Source organism: Prinia subflava, chromosome 1, assembly GCF_021018805.1.
Source record: "Prinia subflava isolate CZ2003 ecotype Zambia chromosome 1, Cam_Psub_1.2, whole genome shotgun sequence".
NCBI lineage: Eukaryota > Metazoa > Chordata > Aves > Passeriformes > Cisticolidae > Prinia > Prinia subflava.
The window spans coordinates 680,694-699,121 of NC_086247.1; the positions used below are offsets into that span (position 1 = coordinate 680,694).

The 18,428-nt window shown below is 36.5% G+C and overlaps 1 protein-coding gene across 1 annotated transcript in view; it reads right to left on the reverse strand.

Annotated features, from left to right (window-relative positions):
* Positions 1–378: 378 nt before the first annotated feature.
* Positions 379–18,428, reverse strand: part of RECQL4 (RecQ like helicase 4) — a 57,443-nt gene continuing 39,393 nt past the window's right edge. The window contains exons 23-28 of the mRNA XM_063418715.1: positions 17,346–17,507; positions 14,379–14,434; positions 13,718–13,892; positions 8,718–8,841; positions 5,112–5,214; positions 379–629 (exon numbers count right to left, since the gene is read on the reverse strand). Of these exons, the coding sequence (XP_063274785.1) occupies positions 508–629; positions 5,112–5,214; positions 8,718–8,841; positions 13,718–13,892; positions 14,379–14,434; positions 17,346–17,507 (742 nt within the window). The 3' untranslated portion in view covers positions 379–507. The remainder of the gene's footprint in view (positions 630–5,111; positions 5,215–8,717; positions 8,842–13,717; positions 13,893–14,378; positions 14,435–17,345; positions 17,508–18,428) is intronic.

Genomic DNA, 18,428 nt, shown 5'->3' on the forward strand with positions numbered 1-18,428 from the left:
GGATTGGATTTTGGGAATTTGCCATTGGAATTTGGGGACCGGGATTGGATTTTGGGGCCCTGGAAGCAAATTTGGGAAACTGGGTCTGGATTTGGGATTCTGGAATTGAATTTGGGAATTTGGGATTGGATTTTTGGGGAATCTGGGATTGGAATTTTCGGGTCTGGGAGTAAATCTGGGAATCTGGGATTGGGATTTGGGGTCTGGGATTGGATTTGGGGACTGGGATTGGATTTTCAGGATTTCAGGATTTTTTTCCCAGTTTTTTTTTAAGGAAAAAATTTCCAAGCTTCAAATCCAAGAATTTTTTCCGTTTCTTTATTAAATCCATGGATAAGATCCCGATAAAATCGGAATAAAATTGGAATAAAACCGGAATAAAATTGGAATAAAATCCCAATAAAATTGGAATAAAATCGGTATAAAATCCTAATAAAATCCCGATAAAATCCCGAATTTTCAGGTGGAATTCCCGCTGTTTTCCCGCTGTTTTTCCGGGTTTTTCCCTCATCTGAAGGCCAGGATTTCCTGGGAAGCCAAGCGGGAAAGGCTCCGGAATTCCACGTGCAGGAGGCGCCTCCAGAAGCGCCGATCCCGCCCAAAGATCTGAGCCGGGAACCGGGGAGAGCCTGCGGGGAAAAAACGGGAATGGGAGCCGGAATTCCTGAAATTCCTGTCCCAGAGTCCCAAAAAATTCAATCCCAAATTCCCAATTCCCAAAATTCCAATCCCAGGCTCCCAAAATCCCCAATTCCAATCCCAGATTCCGAAATTCCAATCCCAGTCTCCCAAATTCCAAACCCAGACTCCCAAATTCTCAAATTCCCAAATTTTCAATCCCAGGTTCCCAAACTGCAATCCCAAATTCCCAAAATTCCAAACCCAGATTCCCCAAAAAAATTCAATCCCAAATTCCCAGAATTCCAACCCCAGATTCCCAAATCCAACCCCAGATTCCCAAATCCAACTCCAGACTCCCAAATTCAAAATTCCCAGAATTTCAATCCCAGAGTCCCAAAAAATTCCAAATTCCAACTCCAGATTCCCAAACATTTCCCAAATCCCAGTCCCAAAGTTCCAAGATTCCAATCCCAAATTCCCAAAAATCCAATCCCAAACTCCCAAAATGCCAAATCCCAAATTCCCTGACTCCCCAAAAAAATCCCAAATTCCAATCCCAGATTCCCAAATCCAATCCCAGATTCCCAAATTCAAAATTCCCAAAATTCCCATCCCAGATTCCCAAAAAATCCCAAATTCCAATCCCAATATCCCAAACATTTCCCAAATCCCAATTTCCCAAATCCCCAAAATTCCAACCCCAAATTCCCCAAAAAATTCAACCCCAAATTCCAATCCCAGAGTCCCAAAATTCTCCAAATCGAGACTCCCCAAATCCAATCCCAAATTCCAAAAAATTCAATCCCTAAAATCCCAAATCCCCAAAATTCCAATCCCAGGCTCCCAAAATCCCCAAATCCAACCCCAGATTCCCGAAATTCCAACCCCAGACTCCCAAATTCTCAAATTCCCAAAATTCCAACCCCAGATTCCCAAATTCCAATCCCAGACTCCCAAATCCAAAATTCCAACCCCAGATTCCCCAAAAAAATCCCATCTCAGAATCCCAAACATTCCAATCTCAGGTTCCCAAAAATTCCCAAATTCCAAATCCAGATTCCCAAATATTTCCCAAATCTCAATCCCAAAATCCAAAAAAATTCAATCCCAAATTCCAAAATTCCCCAAATTCCAATCCCAGGCTCCCAAATCCAAAATTCCAACCCCAGATTCCCAAAATTCCAACCCCAAATCCCCAAATTCGAAATTCCCAAAGTCCCAATCTCAGGTTCCCAAAAAATCCCAAATTTCAATCCCAAATTCCCTAAACAATCCAATCCCAAAATCCCCAAATGCCAAATCCCAAATTCCCTGATTCCCAAACATAATCCCAAATTCCAATCCCAGATTCCCAAACATTTTCCAAATCCCAATCCCAAAATCCCAAAAAATTCAATCCCGAATTCCCAAAATTCCAGTCCCAGGCCCCAAATCCAATCCCAAATTCCTAAAATTCCAATCTCAGATTCCCCAAATTCCTTTCCCAAATTCCCCAAATCCCAATCCCAGATACCAAAAAAAATTAAATCCCAAATTCCAAAATTCCAATCTTAGATTCCCAAAAATTCCAATCCCAGAGTCCCAAAATTCTCCAAATCCCGACTCCCAAAATCCAATCCCAAATTCCCAAATCCAATCCCAAACATTTCCCAAATCCCAACCCCAAAGTCCCAAAATTCCAGTCCTAAATTCCCAAAAATCCAATCCCAAATTCCTGAAATTCCTATCCCAGAGTCCCAGAATTCCAATCTCAGATCCCCAAAAAATCCCAAATTCCAATCCCAGATTCCCAAACATTTCCCAAAAAATTCAATCCCAAATCCCAATCCCAAATTCCCAAAAATCCAATCCTAAACTTCCAAAATGCCAAATGCCAAATTCCCTGATTCCCAAAAAAATCCCAAATTCCAATCCCAATATCCCAAACATTTCCCAAATTCCAATTTCCCAAATCCCCAAAATTCCAACCCCAGATTCCCAAATCCAACCCCAAACATTTCCCAAATCCCAATCCCAAACTCCCAAAATTCCAATCCCAAATTCCCAAAAAATTCCAATCTCAAATTCCCAAATCCCCAAAATTCCAACCCCAGGCTCCCAAATTCTCAAATTCCCAAAATTTCAATCCCAGATTCCCAAACTCCAATCCCAGATTCCCCAAAAAATCCAAAATTCCAACCCCAGATTCCCAAACATTTCCCAAATCTCAATCCCAAATTCCCAAAAAATTCCGATCTCAAATTCCCAAAATCCCCAAATCCCAATCCCAGATTCTGGAAATTCCAACCCCAAATTCCCAAATTCAAAACTCCCAAAGTCCCAATCTCAGGTTCCCAAAAAATCCCAAATTCCAAATCCAGATTCCCAAACATTTCCCAAATCCCAAAACCCCAAATCCCCAAAATTCCAATCCAAAATTCCCAAAATTCCAACCCCAAATTCCCAAATCCAATCCCAAACATTTTCCAAATCCCCAAATCCCAAAATTCCAATCCCAGCTCCCAAAATTCCCAAAATTCCAATCCCACATTTCCAAATCCAATCCCAGACTCCCAAATTCGAAATTCCCAAAGTTCCAATCCCAGGTTCCCAAAAAATTCAATCCCAATTTCCCAAATCCCAAATTCCAACCCCAGATTCCCAAAGATTTCCCAAATTCCAATTTCAGATTCCCCAAATTCCACTCCCCAAATTCCCAAATCCCCAAAAAATTCAATCCTAAATTCCCAAGTCCCCAAAATTCCAAAATCCAATCCCAGATTCCCCAAATTCCAATCCCCAAATCCCAAATGCCCAAAAAATCCAATCCCAAATTCCCCCAAACCCAATCCCAGATTCTCAAAATCACAAAATTCCCAAAATTCCAATCCCAGATTCCCAAATTCAAAATTCCCAAAATTCCAATCCCAGATTCTCAACATTTCCCAAATCCAATCCCAAATTCCCAAAAAATTCAATCCTAATTTCCCAAATTCCCCGAATTCCCAAATCCAGTCCCAGACTCCCAAAATCAAAATTCCCAAAGTTCCAATCCCAAATTCCCAAATTCCCAAAATTCCAATCCCAAAATCCCAAATTTCCAAAAAATTCAATCCCAAAACCCCAAATTCCCAAAAATTCCGGATTCCCAAAAATTCCCCCAACTTTGCCAAAATCCAATCCCAGATTTACCGGGAATTGATTGGAATTTTCAGAACTTAAAATTGGAATTTTGGGGAATTTTGGATTGGAATTTTGGGAATTTGAGAGTTTGAGATTGAATTTTTTGGGAATTTGGGATTGGAATTTTTAATGGATTTGGGAATTTTTGGGAGCCAGGGATTGGATTTTTGGGAATTCTGGGGTTTGGATTTTTGGGAATTCCAGGGTTTGGATTTGGGAAAATTTGGGGAATTTGAGGGGAAAAAAAAGGGAAAATTCAGGGAAAATCAGATTTTGGGAATTTGGGATTTTTTTGGAATCTGGGATTGGATTTGGGAATTTATGGAGCAATTTTGGGAATTTGGGATTGAGGGTTTTGGGAATTTTGGGAATCTGGGATTGGATTTTTTGGGAATTTGGGATTTTTTTTGAAATCTGGGATTGGATTTGAGAATTTTTGGAGCAATTTTGGGAATTTGGGATTGGAATTTTGGGAATTTTGGGAATCTGGGATTGGATTTTTTTGGGAATTCCGAGGTTTGGATTTGGGAAAATTTGGGAGGAAAAAATCTAAAAAAATTCGGGAAAAATCAGATTTTGGGAATTCAGGACATTTGGGATGGGATTTTTGGGAATTTGGGATTGGAATTTTGGGAATTTGAAGATTTGAGATTGAATTTTTTGGCAATCTGGGATTGGATTTGGAAAAAGTTGGAGAATTGGAGGTAAAAAAATGGGAAAAAATTGGGGAAAAATGAATTTTGGAATTTGAGATTTGGATTTTTTGGGAATTTTCAGAATCTGGGATTGGATTTGGGAATTTTTGGAGCAATTTGGGGAATTTGGGATTGGATTTTTGGGAATTCCAGGGTTTGAATTTGGGAAAATTTGGGAGATTTTGGGGGGAAAAAAATGGGAAAAAATTGGGAAAAATCTGGGGGAAAATTTGGTTTTGGGAATTTGGAATTTGGATTTTTTGGAAATTTTCAGAAATCTGGGATTGGATTTGGGAATTTGGGATGGAGATTTTTGGGAATTTTGGGAATCTGGGATTGGATTTTTGGGAATTCTTGGGTTTAGATTTGGGAAAATTTGGGGAAATTGAAGGCAAAAAATAGAAAAAATTGGGGGAAACATCAGATTTTGGTATTTTGGGAATTTGGGATTGGAATTTTGGGAATTTGAGGATTTGAGATTGAATTTTTTTGGGGATCTGGGACTGAATTTGGGAAAATCTGTGGAAACTGAGATTAAAAAAATGGGAATAAATTGGTGAAAAATCAGATTTTGGGAATTTGGGATTGGATTTTTGGGAATTAGGGATTGGAATTTTGGGATTGACCCCTCACCAATTCCATGGAAGATCCTGGCCACGGCTCTTCCCGAGAATTCCTCGTCCGGATGCGCCGCCAGAAACTTCCGGATCTCCGCTCGGATTTCCTCTTCCTGCTCCTGCAGGAGGGGAAAAATCAGGAATTCTCAGCCGGAATTCCCAAAAAAATTCCCCAATTTTAAATAAAATCCCCCTAATTTTCCAAAATTCCCGAAGTTTTTCCCTATTTTTCCCAAAATCCCCATTTTTTCCCTATTTTTCCCAGATTTCTCTGCAGATTTTCCCAAAGTTTCCCCAATTTTCCCAGTTTTTCCCAGATTTTTCCAGAATTCCAAATTTTTCCAAAAACTTCCCAAAATTTTCCTGAATTTTCCCAAAATTTCCCATTTTTTCCTTAATTTTCCCAAAATTCCCTGACTTTTTCCCATAATTCCCTAAGATTTTTCCAAATTTTCCCAAATTCCCCTTTTTCCCCAAATTCTCCCAATTTTTCCCAGAATTCCCATTTTTCCAAAAACCTCCCAAATTTTCCTTATTTTTCCCAAAATTCCCCAATTTTTCTTGAATTTTCCCAAAATTCCCTGACTTTTTTCCAAAATCACCCAAGATTTTCCCAAATTTTCCCAAATTCCCCCTTTTTTCCCCAAATTTGCCCAATTTTTCCCAGAATTCCCATTTTTACAAAAACTTCCCAAAGTTTTCCTGAATTTCCATAAAATTTCCCAATTTTTCCTGGATTTCCCCAAAATTCCCCGACTTTTTCCCAAAATCACCAAAGATTTTTCCAAGTTTTCCCCAGAATTTCCCAAAATTCCCCCAAATTTCCCCACTTTTCCCAAAATGTTTCTGATTGTCCCCAAAATTTTCCCAAATTTTCCCAGAATTCCAATTTTTCCAAAAACCTCCCAAAGTTTTAATGAATTTTCCCAAAATTTCCCAATTTTTTGCTGAATTTTCCCAAAATTCCCTGACTTTTTCCCAAAATCACCCAAGATTTTCCCAAATTTCCCCATTTTTTCCAAAATGTTTCTGACTTTCCCCAAAATTCTCCCAATTTTTCCCAGAATTCCCAAATTTCCCCATGATTTTCCTGGATTTTTTCCCAAAAATCTGTCAAATGTTCCCCATTTTTCCCAAATTTCCCCCATTCTCCTCCCATTTTCCCAGAAATCCCCCAATTTCCCCCAGAATTCCCGATTTTTTCCCAAAATTTCCCAATTTTACCCCAGACCTCCCCAATTTCTCCAAATTTTCCCTTAAAATTCCCAATTTTCCCCATTTTCTCCAAAATTCCCCCATTTCCCCCAGATTTTCCCAGTTTTTCCTCATTTTCCCCCCAAATTCCCCAATTTTCCCCAGAATTCCCCAATTTCCCCCAAATTCCCCAAATTTTCCACCAAAATTCCCAAATTTCTCCCCATTTTCTCCAAAATTCCCTGATTTTTCCTTGAATTCCACAATTTCCCCCCAAATTTTCCCAGTTTTCTCCAGAATTTCCCAATTTCCCCCATTTTCCCTCAAAATTCCCGTTTTTTCCCATTTCTCCCAAATTTCCCCATTTTTCCCCAATTTTTCCTCAAAATTCCCTGATTTCTCCCAGATTTTCCCAGTTTTCCCTCATTTCTCCCCAAATACCCCAAATTCCCCCAGATCACCCAATTTCTCCTCATTTCTCCCAAAATTTCCAAATTTTTTGCCAAATTTTCCCTCAAAATTCCCAATTCTTCCCTTTTTCTCTGAACTTCCCCCATTTTCCCCCCTAAATTTTCCCAGAAATCCCCAGTTTTCCCCCATTTTCCTTAGAATTCTGAAATTTCCTTCCAAATTTTCACAAAATCCCTCAATTTTCCCTCAAAATTCCCAATTTTCCCCTCAAAACTCCTATTTTTTCCCATTTCCTCCAAAATCCCCCATTTTTCCCCCAAATTTTCCCAGTTTTCCCTCATTTTCCCAAATTCCCCAATTCCCCCCAGAATTCCCCAATTTTCCATCAAAATTCCCAAATTTCTCCCCATTTTCCCCAAGATTCCCAACTTTCCTCCCAAATTTTCCCCAAATCCCCCAATTTTCCCCGAATTTTCCCTCAAAATTCCAAAATTTTCCTTTTTTCCCTCAAAATTCCCATTTTTTCCCCATTTTGCCCAAAATTCCCAAAATTTTCCCCTAAATTTCCCCAGAATTTTCCCAGTTTTCCTCAAATTTTCCACTTTTTTTCCCCAGAAATCCCCCATTTTTCCCTCAGAATTCCCCAATTTCCCCCAAATTTTCCCTCAAAATTCCCATTTTTCCCCGTTTTGCCCAAAATTCCCAAATTTCCCCCTAAATTTCCCCAAAAATCCCCATTTTTCCCTCAAATTTTCCACATTTTTTCCCCAGAAATCCCCAATTTTTCCCAAAATTTCTCAATTTTTTCCCCAAATTTTCCACATTTATTCCCCAAATCTCCTAATTTCCCCCTCAAAATTCCAAAATTTCTCCCATTTTTCCCAAATTTCCCAATTTTTCCCAAGAATTCCCCAAATTATCCCTCAAAATTCCCATTTTTTCTCATTTCCTCCAAAATTCCCCCATTTTTCCCCTAAATTTCCTCAGAATTCCCCAATTTTTTCCCAAATCTCCCAATTTCCCCAGAATTCCCGAATTTTTCCCCAGAATTCCCAATTTTTTTCCCCAGATTACCCCAATTTCTCCCCATTTTCCCCTAAATTTTCCCAGAATTCCCCAATTTTCCTCAATTTTTCCCCATTTTCTCCCAAATTCTCCAATTTTCCCTAATTTTTCCCAAAAATCCCCAATTTTTTCCCAAAATTTCTCCCCATTTCTCCCAAAATTTTCCCCTGAATTTCCCCAAAAATCCCCAATTTTTCCTCAAATTTTCCACTTTTTTTCCCACAAATCCCCAATTTTTTTCCCAAAATTTCCCAATTTTTTCCCAAGAATTCCCCAATTTTCCCCTCAAAATTCCCATTTTTTCCCATTTTCTCCCAAATTCCCCAATTTTCCCCTAAATTTCCCCAGAAATCCCCAATTTTCCTCAAAATTTTCCCCATTTCTCCCAAAATTCCCTAAATTTCCCCTAAATTTTCCCTCAAAATTCCCAATTTCTCACCATTTTCCCCAAAATTGCCCAATTTTTCTCTCTAAATTTCCCCAGAAATCCCCAAATTTTCCCAATTTTTTTGATTTTTCCCCAAATTTCTCAATTTTTTTCCCAAAATCCCCCAATTTTCCCCCAAAATTCCCAAATTTTCCCTCTAAATTTCCCCAAAAATCCCCAATTTTTCCTCAAATTTTCCCCATTTTTTCCCCAAGAAATCCTCATTTTTTCTAAAATTTCTCAATTTTTTCCCAAGAAACCCCCAAATTTTCCCTCAAAATTCCCATTTTTTCTCCAATTTTTCCCAAAATTCCCATTTTTTCCCCATTTTGCCCAAAATTCCCAATTTTCCCCCAAAATTTCTCCCCATTTCTCCCAAAATTTTCCCCATTTTCCCCCAAAATTCCCCATTTTTCCCCAAGAATTCCCCAAATTTTCCCTCAAAATTTCCCAATTTTACCCCAAATTTTCCCAATTTTTTCCCAAAATTCCCGGATTTTCCCCAAATTCCCGCTTTTCCCTCACCGGGTCCATTCCGGGCTCTTCCTCCTCCTCCTCCTCCTCCTCTCTCTGGAAATGTTCCCGGAGCCGCTCCCGGAGCCGGGAATTCTCCTCCGGAGCCGCGGGGAGGCAGCACGGGGCGGCCACGCTGAAATTTGGGAATTCCCCCAAAAAAATCGGGAATTTTCATCAAATTTGGGGAATTTAAAAAAAAATTGGGAATTTCTCATCAAATATTGGAAATTTTTCATTGAATTTTGGAAACTCTGAAGAATTTTGGGATTTTTAAATGGAATTTGGGGAATTTTTCATCGAATTTTTGGGAATTCCAAAGAACTTTGGAGATTTTCCAATGAATTGTGGGAATCTTTCATCAAATTTTTGGGAATTTCTGAAGAATTTTGGGATTTTTAAATGGAATTTTGGGAATTTTTCATCAAATTCTTGGGATTTTTTCCTCAAATTTTGGGAATTTTTCATTGAATTTTGGGAATTCCCAAAGAATTTTGGGAAATTTTCATGGAATTTTGGGATTTTTTTCATGGAATTTTGGGAATTTTTCATCAAATTGTTGGAATGTCTGAAGAATTTTGGGATTTTTAATGGAATTTTGGGATTTTTTTTCATCGAATTTTTGGGATTTTTTTCATCGAATTTTTGGGATTTTTTTCATTGAGTTTTGGGAATTCCCAAAGAATTTGGGGAATTTCTGAAGAATTTTGGTAAATTCCCCAAAAATTTTGGAGTTTTTAAATGGAATTTTGGGAATTCCCAACAAAAATTTGGGATTTTTTCATCAAATTGTGGGAATTTCCAAACAATTTTGGGATTTTTTCAAAGGATTTTGGGAATTCCCTAAGAATTTTGGGATTCTTCATCAAATTTTGGGATTTCTCAAAGAATTTTGGGATTTTTTTCATCAAATTTTGGGATTTTTAAAATCTAATTTTGAGATTTTTTAAAATTGGATTTTGGGAATTTCTGAAGATTTTGGGGATTTTTTCCTTCAAATTTCAGGAATTCCCAAAGAATTTTGGGATTTTGTCATTGAATTTTGGGAATGTCCAAAGAACTTTGGGAATTTTCATCAAATTTTGGAAATTTCTGAAGAATTTGGGGATTTTTAAATGGAATTTTGGGATTTTTTAATGGAATTTTGGGAATTCCCAACAAAAATTTGGGGTTTTAAAATGAATTTGAGGAATTTCCAAAGAATTTTGGGAATTTCTGAGGAATTTTGTGATCAAATTTTGGGATTTTAAAATCAAATTTTGGGAATTTCTCATCAAATTTTTCAAATTTCTGAAGGATTTTGGGAATTTCCAAAGAATTTTGGATTTTTTTCACTAAATTTTGGTAATTTCTGAAGAATTTAGGAATTTTTCCATTAAATATTGGGATTTTCCCACTGAATTTTGGGATTTTTTCATTGAATTCTGGAGAATTTCCAAACATTTTTGGAGATTTTCCTAAAGATTTTGGGAATTTTCCCCAAATTTTGGGAATTCCCAACAAAAATTTGGGCTTTTAAATGGAATTTGGAGAATTTCTAAAGAGTCTTGGGATTTTTTAAATTGAATTTTTGGATTTTTTTCTTGGAATTTTGGGAATTTCCAAAGAATTTTTGGATTTTTTCTTCGAATTTGGGAATTTTTCATGGAATTTTGAAAATTCCCAAGAAAGTTTGGGATTTTTCCATTAAATATTGGGATTTTTCCACTGAATTTTGGGAATTTTTCATCAAATTTTGGAAACTCTGAAGAATTTTGGGAATTTCCAAAGAATTTTGGAATTTTGGCATCAAATTTTGGAAATTTCCAACAAAAAGTTTGGGATTTTGTCACAAAATTTGGGAAAATTCCAAAGGAATTTTGGGATTTTTTCATCGAATTTTGGGAATTCCCAACAAAAATTTGGAAATTTTTAATGGAATATTGGGAATTCCTAAAGAATTTTGGGATTTTCCAAAGAATTTTGAGATTTTTTTCATAAAATTTTGGGAATTTCCATCAAATTTTGGGAATTTCCATTGAATTTTTGGAATTCCCAAAGAATCTTGGGTTTCTTCATAGAATTTGGGAATTTCTGAAGAAATTTGGGATTTTTAAGTGGAATTTTGGGAATTCCCAAAGAATTTTGGGATTTTCTCTGAATTTTTGGGAAAAAGTTTGGGATTTTCCCAATAGTTTTGTAGAATTTTGTAAAGGTTTTTTTTACAAGGAAATTTTAAATTTTTTCAAGGAATTTCCAAAATCTCTGAAGAATTCCAAGGATTTGGGGGAATTTTTAAGAAGTTTTTTTTAATTTTTCCAGGAATTTTTAGGAATTTTTTTTGGATCTTTTTGGGAATTTCCAGGGAACTTTTTGGGGATTTCCTGAGGATTCATTCTCCTTCTCCAGGATTATTTTTTTTAATTAAAATAATTATTTTTTGAATTATTTAAATTATATATAACTTATATATAAAAAATTATATATAAATGATATATAATTTAAATAATTAAAAACAAATATATATTTAAATATTATTTATTTACTAAACATATTTATGCATTTATATTAATATATTTGTATTATTATAATAAGTATATTAGTATATTAATATATTTTATTTAATTATATATCATAACAATATATTAATATAAATAAATACAATAATTAATAAAACCATACATCAATGTTATTATTATTAATAAAATAAAAATAATAAATTAATAAAAGTTTTTCATTATTTAAATTATATATGATGTATATATAAATTATATATAAATTATATATAATTTAAATAATTAAAAATATATATTTAAATAATTAATAATTTATATTATATATAAAACACAAAAATATAAAAAAAAGTTAAAATTTAAATTTTTAAAATTAATTTTAAAAATTTTAAAATTAATAATTAAAAAAATTTCTTTTTTAAAAACATTATCCACGCAATTTTCCAAGGGATTTTCACGATTCTTTTTTTTCCCCCATGGAATTTTTGGAGAAAAGTTTGGGAAATTCTCCAAGGTTTTTTAAAAATTTTCCACAGAATTTTCCAAGGAATTTTTCAAGAAATTTTCAGGATTTTTGTTGATTTCCCAAGGAATTTTTGGAGGAAATTTTGGAGAATTCTCCAGGGATTTTTTTTCTAATTTTCCACGGAATTTTCAGGATTTTTTTTAAAATTTTCCATGGAATTTTCAGAGAAAATTTTGGGGAATTCTCCAGGATTTTTTTTGATTTTTCCATGGAATTTTCCACGGAATTTTCCAAGAAATTTTGGAGTATTTTTGTTGATTTTCCAAGGAATTTTTGGAGGAAATTTTGGGGAATTCTCCAGGATTTTTTTGGATTTTCCTCAGAATTTGGGGAATTTTTGTTGATTTTCCAAGGAATTTCCAGAGGAAATTTTGGAGAATTCTCCAGGATTTTTAAAAAATTTTTAACAGAATTTTCCACGGAATTTTCCAAGAAACTTCCAAGATTTTTTTAAAAATTTCCTGAGAAAATTTTGGAGAATTCTCCAGGATTTTTTTGGATTTTCCACAGAATTTTCCAAGGGGCTTTGGGGATTTTCCATGGAATTTTCGGAGCAAGTTTTAGGAATTTTCCATGGAAATTTCAAGGATTTTCACCGATTTCTCATGGAATTTTGGGAATTTCCCAAGGAATTTTCCAAGGAATTTTCAAGATTATTGTTGATTTTCCAAGGAATTTTCACAGCAAATTTTAGGAATTTTCCACAGAATTTTCCAAGGAATTTTGGGGATTTGCTGAAGAATTTTGGGGAATTCTCCAAGATTTTTTTTTTGGATTTTCCTCAGAATTTTCCTCAGAATTGGGGGAATTTTTGTTGATTTTCCAAGGAATTTCCAGAGGAAATTTTGGAGAATTCTCCAGGATTTTTTTGGATTTTCCGCAGAATTTTCCAAGGAATTTTCAAGATTTTTCTTGATTTTCCAGGGACCTTTTCGCACAAAATTTTAGGAATTTTCTGTGGAAATTTCAAGGATTTTCACCGATTTCTCATGGAATTTCGGGAATTTCCCAAGGAATTTTGGGGGATTTTTGTGATTTTCCAAGGAATTTTCACAGAAATTTTTAGGAATTTTCCAAGGAATTTTCCAAGGAATTTTGCGGATTTGCTGAGGAATTTTGGGGAATTCTCCAGGATTTTTTTTTTGGATTTTCCTCAGAATTTGGAGATTTTTGTTGATTTCCCAAAGAATTTTCAGAGCAAATTTTGGGGAGTTCTCCAGGATTTTTTATTTTAAATTTTCCTCAGAATTTTCCAGGGAATTTTGGAGATTTTCCATGGAATTTTTGCAGAAAATTTTAGGAATTTTCCATGGAAATTTCAAGGATTTTCACCGATTTCTCCCAGAATTTCAGGAATTTCCCAAGGAATTTTCCAAGGGATTTTGGGGGATTTTTGTTATTTTCCAAGGACTTTTCGCACAAAATTTTAGGAATTTTCCATGGAAATTTCAAGGATTTTCACCGATTTCTCATGGAATTTCAAGAATTTCCCAAGGAATTTCCCAAGGAATTTTGGGGATTTTTGTTGATTTTCCATGGAATTTTTGGATGAAATTTTGGAAAATTCTCTAGGAATTTTTTTTCTAATTTTCCACGAAATTTTCCAGATTTTTTTTTTTTTAATTTTCTATGGAATTTTTGGAGGAAATTTTGGGGAATTCTCCAGGATTTAAAAAAAAAATTTCCACGGAATTTTCCAAGGAATTTTCCAAGGATTTTTGAGGATTTGCTGAGGAATTCTTGAGGGCTTTTTTTTTAATTTTCCACAGAATTTTCCAAGGGGCTTTGGGGAATTTTCCATGGAATTTTCGGAGCAAATTTTAGGAATTTCCCATGGAAATTTCAAGGATTTTCACCGATTTCTCCCAGAATTCCAGGATTTTCCCCCCAAAATTCCACGATTTTTTTCCATTTCCCCCAGAATCTCCACTCTTCTCCCCGATTCCTCCCAGAATTCCGGATTTTCCCCGGAATTCCGGGAATTTCCCCCTCACCTGCGCAGGGCGCGGAAGCAGCTCCGGAGGCGCCGCAGCTCCGCCTCCTCCCGGGCGATCCCTTGGGAGTGGAGGAAGGCGCAGAGCGAATCCAATTCCGGCCCGGACAGGTCCCCGAGGGCGCGGAACCGGAACGACAATTCCCGGAATTCCACGCGGATCCCGGAGCTTTTCCCTGCCGGGAGGTGGAGCTGGGTTTGGTGGAATTCCCAAAAAATTCCTGGATTTTTTTCCCATTTTTTCCCCATTTTTTCCCTTTTTTTCCCCATTTTTTTCCCATTTTTTTCCCATTTTTTCCCATTTTTTTCCCATTTTTTCCCATTTTTCTTAATTTTTTCCCCATTTTTTTCCATTTTTTCCCATTTTTTTCCTATTTTTTCCCCATTTTTTCCCATTTTTTTCCCATTTTTTTCTCATTTTTTTCCCATTTTTTTCCTTTTTTTTCCCCATTTTTTTCTCATTTTTTCCCTTTTTTTTCCCATTTTTTCCCATTTTTTTCCCAGAACTTTTCCCACCAGATTCCCAAAGAAATCGAAATCCCAGAATTCTCTCAAAATTCCTGGAATTCCCAGGATTTCCCCCTTGGAATTCCTGGATTTTTCCCATTGGATTCCTGGATTTTTCTGGTTGCATTCCCACAAAATTCCCCTTCCATTCCCACAAAATTTCCGTGGAATTCCCAGGACTTTCCTCACAGAATTCCTGGAATTTTTATGGCTAGATTCCCCAAAAATTTTTATGGAATTCCCAGGATTTTCCCCTCAGAATTCCGGAATTTTTTTCTGGCCAGATTCCCACAAAATCCTCACAGAATTTCCTTAAAATTCCTGGAATTCCCAGGATTTTCCCCACAGAATTCCCAGAATTTTTCTGGTTGGATGCCCACAAAATTCCACTTAGAATTCCCCTTCCATTCCCACAAAATTTCTGTGGAATTCCCAGAATTTTCCCCTCAGAATTCCAGAACTTTTTTCTGGCTAGATTCCCACAAATCCTCACAGAATTTCCTTAAAATTCCTGGAATTCCCAGGATTTTCCTCACAGAATTCCTGAATTTTTCTGGCTTGATTCCCACAGAATTCCCCTCCCATTCCCAAAAAATTTCCACGGAATTTCCAGAATTTTTTCCCCTCAGAATTCCTGGGATTTTTCTGGATGGATTCTCATGAAATTCCCACAGAATTCCCTCAAAATTCCTGGAATTCCCAGGATTTTCCCCACAGAATTCTTGGAATTTTTTCTGGCCAGATTCCCAGCAAAATTCCCCTTCCCACAAAAATTTCCCTCCATTCCCACAAAATTTCCATAGAATTCCCTGAATTTTCCCCACAAATTTCCTGGATTTTTTCTGGTTGGATTCCCACAAAATCCTCACAAAATTTCCTTAAAGTTCCTGGAATTCCCAGGATTTTTCCCTCAGAATTCGTGGAATTTTTCTGGTTGGATCCCCAAAAAATTTCCATGGAATTCCCAGGATTTTCCTCACAGAATTCCTGGAATTTTTCTAGTTGGATTCTCATGAAATTCCTCACAGAATTTCCTTAAAATTTCCATGGAATTCCCAGAATTTTTCCCATAAAATTTCCAGAATTTTTCTGGTTGGGTTCTCACAAAATCCTCCCAGAATTCTCTCAAAATTCCTGGAATTCCAGGATTTTTCCTCAGAATTCCTGGAATTTTTCCCACTGGATTCCTGGAATTTTTCTGGTCGGATTCCCAAAAAATTTCTGTGGAATTCTCAGGATTTTCCCCTCAGAATTCCCGGAATTTTTCTGGTTGGATTTCAGCAAAATTCCCTTAGAATTCTCCCTCCATTCCACAAAATTTCTGTGGAATTCCCAGAATTGTTCCCACAGAATTCCTGGAATTTTTCTGGTTGGATTCCCACAAAATCCTCCCAGAATTCTCTCAAAATTCCTGGAATTTCCAGGATTTTTGCCACAGAATTCGTGGAATTTTTCTGGTTGGATTCTTAAAAAATTTCCATGGAATTCCCAGGATTTTTCCCTCAGAATTCCCGGAATTTTTCTGGCTCGATTCTCATGAAATCCTCACAGAATTTCCTTAAAATTCCTGGAATTCCCAGAATTTTTCCCACACAATTCCCAGAATTTTTCTGGTTGGATTCTCAAGAAATTCCCACATAATTTCCTTAAAATTCCTGGAATTCCCAGAATTTTCCCACAGAATTCCTGGAATTTTTCTGGTTTGAAATTCTCACAAAATTCCCACGGAATTCCCTCAGAATTCCCCCTAAATTCCCAAAATTTCCTCAAAATTCCCAAAATTCCCTTAAAAGTCATCCCAAATTCCCTCAAAATTCCCCTCCCAACTCCCAAAATTTCCTTAAAAATTCCCCTCAAATTCCCACAGAATTTCCTCCAAATTCCCCCAAAATTCCCCCCAAAATTCCCTCCAAATTCCCAAAATTCACCCCAAACTCCCAAAATTCCCACAGAATTCTCTCAAAATCCCCAAATTCCCTCAAAATTCCCCTAAACTCCCAAAATTCCCTTAAAAATTCCCTCAAAATTCCCTCAAACTCCCCAAATTCCCACAGAATTCCCTCAAAATTCCCCCAAATTTCCCCCCAAATTCCCCAACTTCCCTTAAAAATTCCCTCAAAATTCCCAAAATTCCCTTAAAAATTCCCTCAAAATTCCCAAAATTCCCTTAAAAATTCCCCAAATTCACCCCAAACTCCCAAAATTCCCACAGAATTCCCACAGAATTCCCTCCAAATTCCCAAAATTCCCTTAAAATTCCCTCAGAGTTCCCTTAAAATTCCCAAAATTCCCTTAAAATTCCCTCAAAATTCCCCCAAAATTCCCCAAATTCCCTCAAAATTCCCTCCAAACTCCCAAAATTCCCTTAAAAATTCCCTCAAAATTCCCCAAAATTCCCTCTAAATTCCCTTTAAAATTCATCCCAAAATTCCCTTAAAATTCCCTCAAAATTCCCAAAATTCCCTTAAAATTCACCCCAAATTCCCCAAAATTCCCCCTAAACTCCCAAAATTCCCTTCAAAATTCCCTCAATTCTCCCCAAACTCCCAAATTTCCTTAAAATTCCCTCAAAATTCCCCCAAAATTCCCAAAACTCCCTCCAATCTCCCAAAAATTCCCTTAAAAATTCCTTTAAAATTCCCTCAAAATTCCCCAAAAATTCCCTTTAAATTCCCTCAAAATTCCCACAGGATTCCGTCAAAATTCCCTTAAAATTCATCCCAAATTCCCAAAATTCCCCAAAACTCCCAAAATTCCCTTTAAATTCCTCCAAATTCATCCCAAATTCCCTCAAAATTCCCTCCAAACTCCCAAAATTCCCACAGAATTCCCTCAAAATTCCCTCAAATTTCCCCAAAAATTCCCTCAAAATTCCCTCAGAATTCCCTTAAAGTTTCCCTCAAAATTCCCCAAAATTCCCTTTAAATGCCCTCAACATTCCCCCGAACTCCCAAAATTCCCTTAAAAATTCCCCAAATTCCCTTAAAATTCCCTTAAAATTCCCTTTAAATTCCCCCAAAATTCCCAAATTTCCCCCCAAACTCCCAAAATTCCTGGAATTCCCCAAAATTCCCTTAAAATTCATCCCAAATTCCCAAAATTCCCAGAATTCCGGCCGTTACCTCTCCGTGAGTCCCACTGGAGGCTCTGGAGGCTCTCGCGGACCCTGTGGAATTCCCAGCCCCATGGAATCGCTCAAGGCCACGGCGTCGAATTCCAGCGTTCCCGAAATTCCCGAAATTCCCGACGCCTTCCGAGCCAGGAGAAATCCCAAGGGGGGGCAGCTGCGCCGGGAGAATCCCAAAATTCCCTCAGGAATTCCCAAAATTTTTCCCCAAATTTTTTCCCAAGTTTTTTCTTTTTCCCCCAAATTTTCCCCAAATTCCCTCAATTTTCCCATTTTTTCCCATTTTTTTCCCCAATTTCCCCCCCCAAATTTTCCCAGAATTCTCAAAATTTTCCCCAATTTTTTCCATTTTCCCCAAACTTTCCCACAATTCCCAAATTCCTTCCCCAAATTTCCAAATTTCCCCCAAATTTTCCCCTCATTTTTCCCATTTTTCCCCAGATTTTCTCAAATTTCCCATTTTTTTCCCCCAATTTTTCCCTCCAAATTTTCCCCTCAATTTTTTAGAATTCCCCATTTTTCCATAATCCCAAATTTTCCCAGAATTCCCAAATTATTTTCCCCAATTTTTTCCCAGTCTCCCAAATTTTCCCACAATTCCCAAATTCTTTCCCCAAATTTTCCCACAATTTTTTAGAATTCCCCATTTTCCCCCCAAATTTCCCCAATGATTCCCAATTTTTTCCTCAATTTTTCCCAGTTTCCCAACACTTCCCACAATTCCCCAAATTTTCCCAGATTTTCCCGGAATTCTCAAATTCTTTCCTCAAATTTCCGATTTTCCCCATTTTTCCCAAAATTTCTTCAAATTTTTCTCCAAATCCCCAAAATTTTCCCAAAACTTTTCAGAATTCCCCAAATTTTTCCCAACTTTCCCCTCAAATTTTCCCACATTTTCCCAGAATTCTCCAAATTTTTCCCCAATTTTTTCCTAGTTTCCCAAATTTTCCCACAATTCCCAAATTCCTTCCCCAAATTTCCCAATTTTTCCCAAATTTCCCAATTTTTTCCTATTTTTGCAAATTTTTCACTGAATTTCCCCAAAATTTTCAGAATTCCCCATTTTTCCCAATTTTCC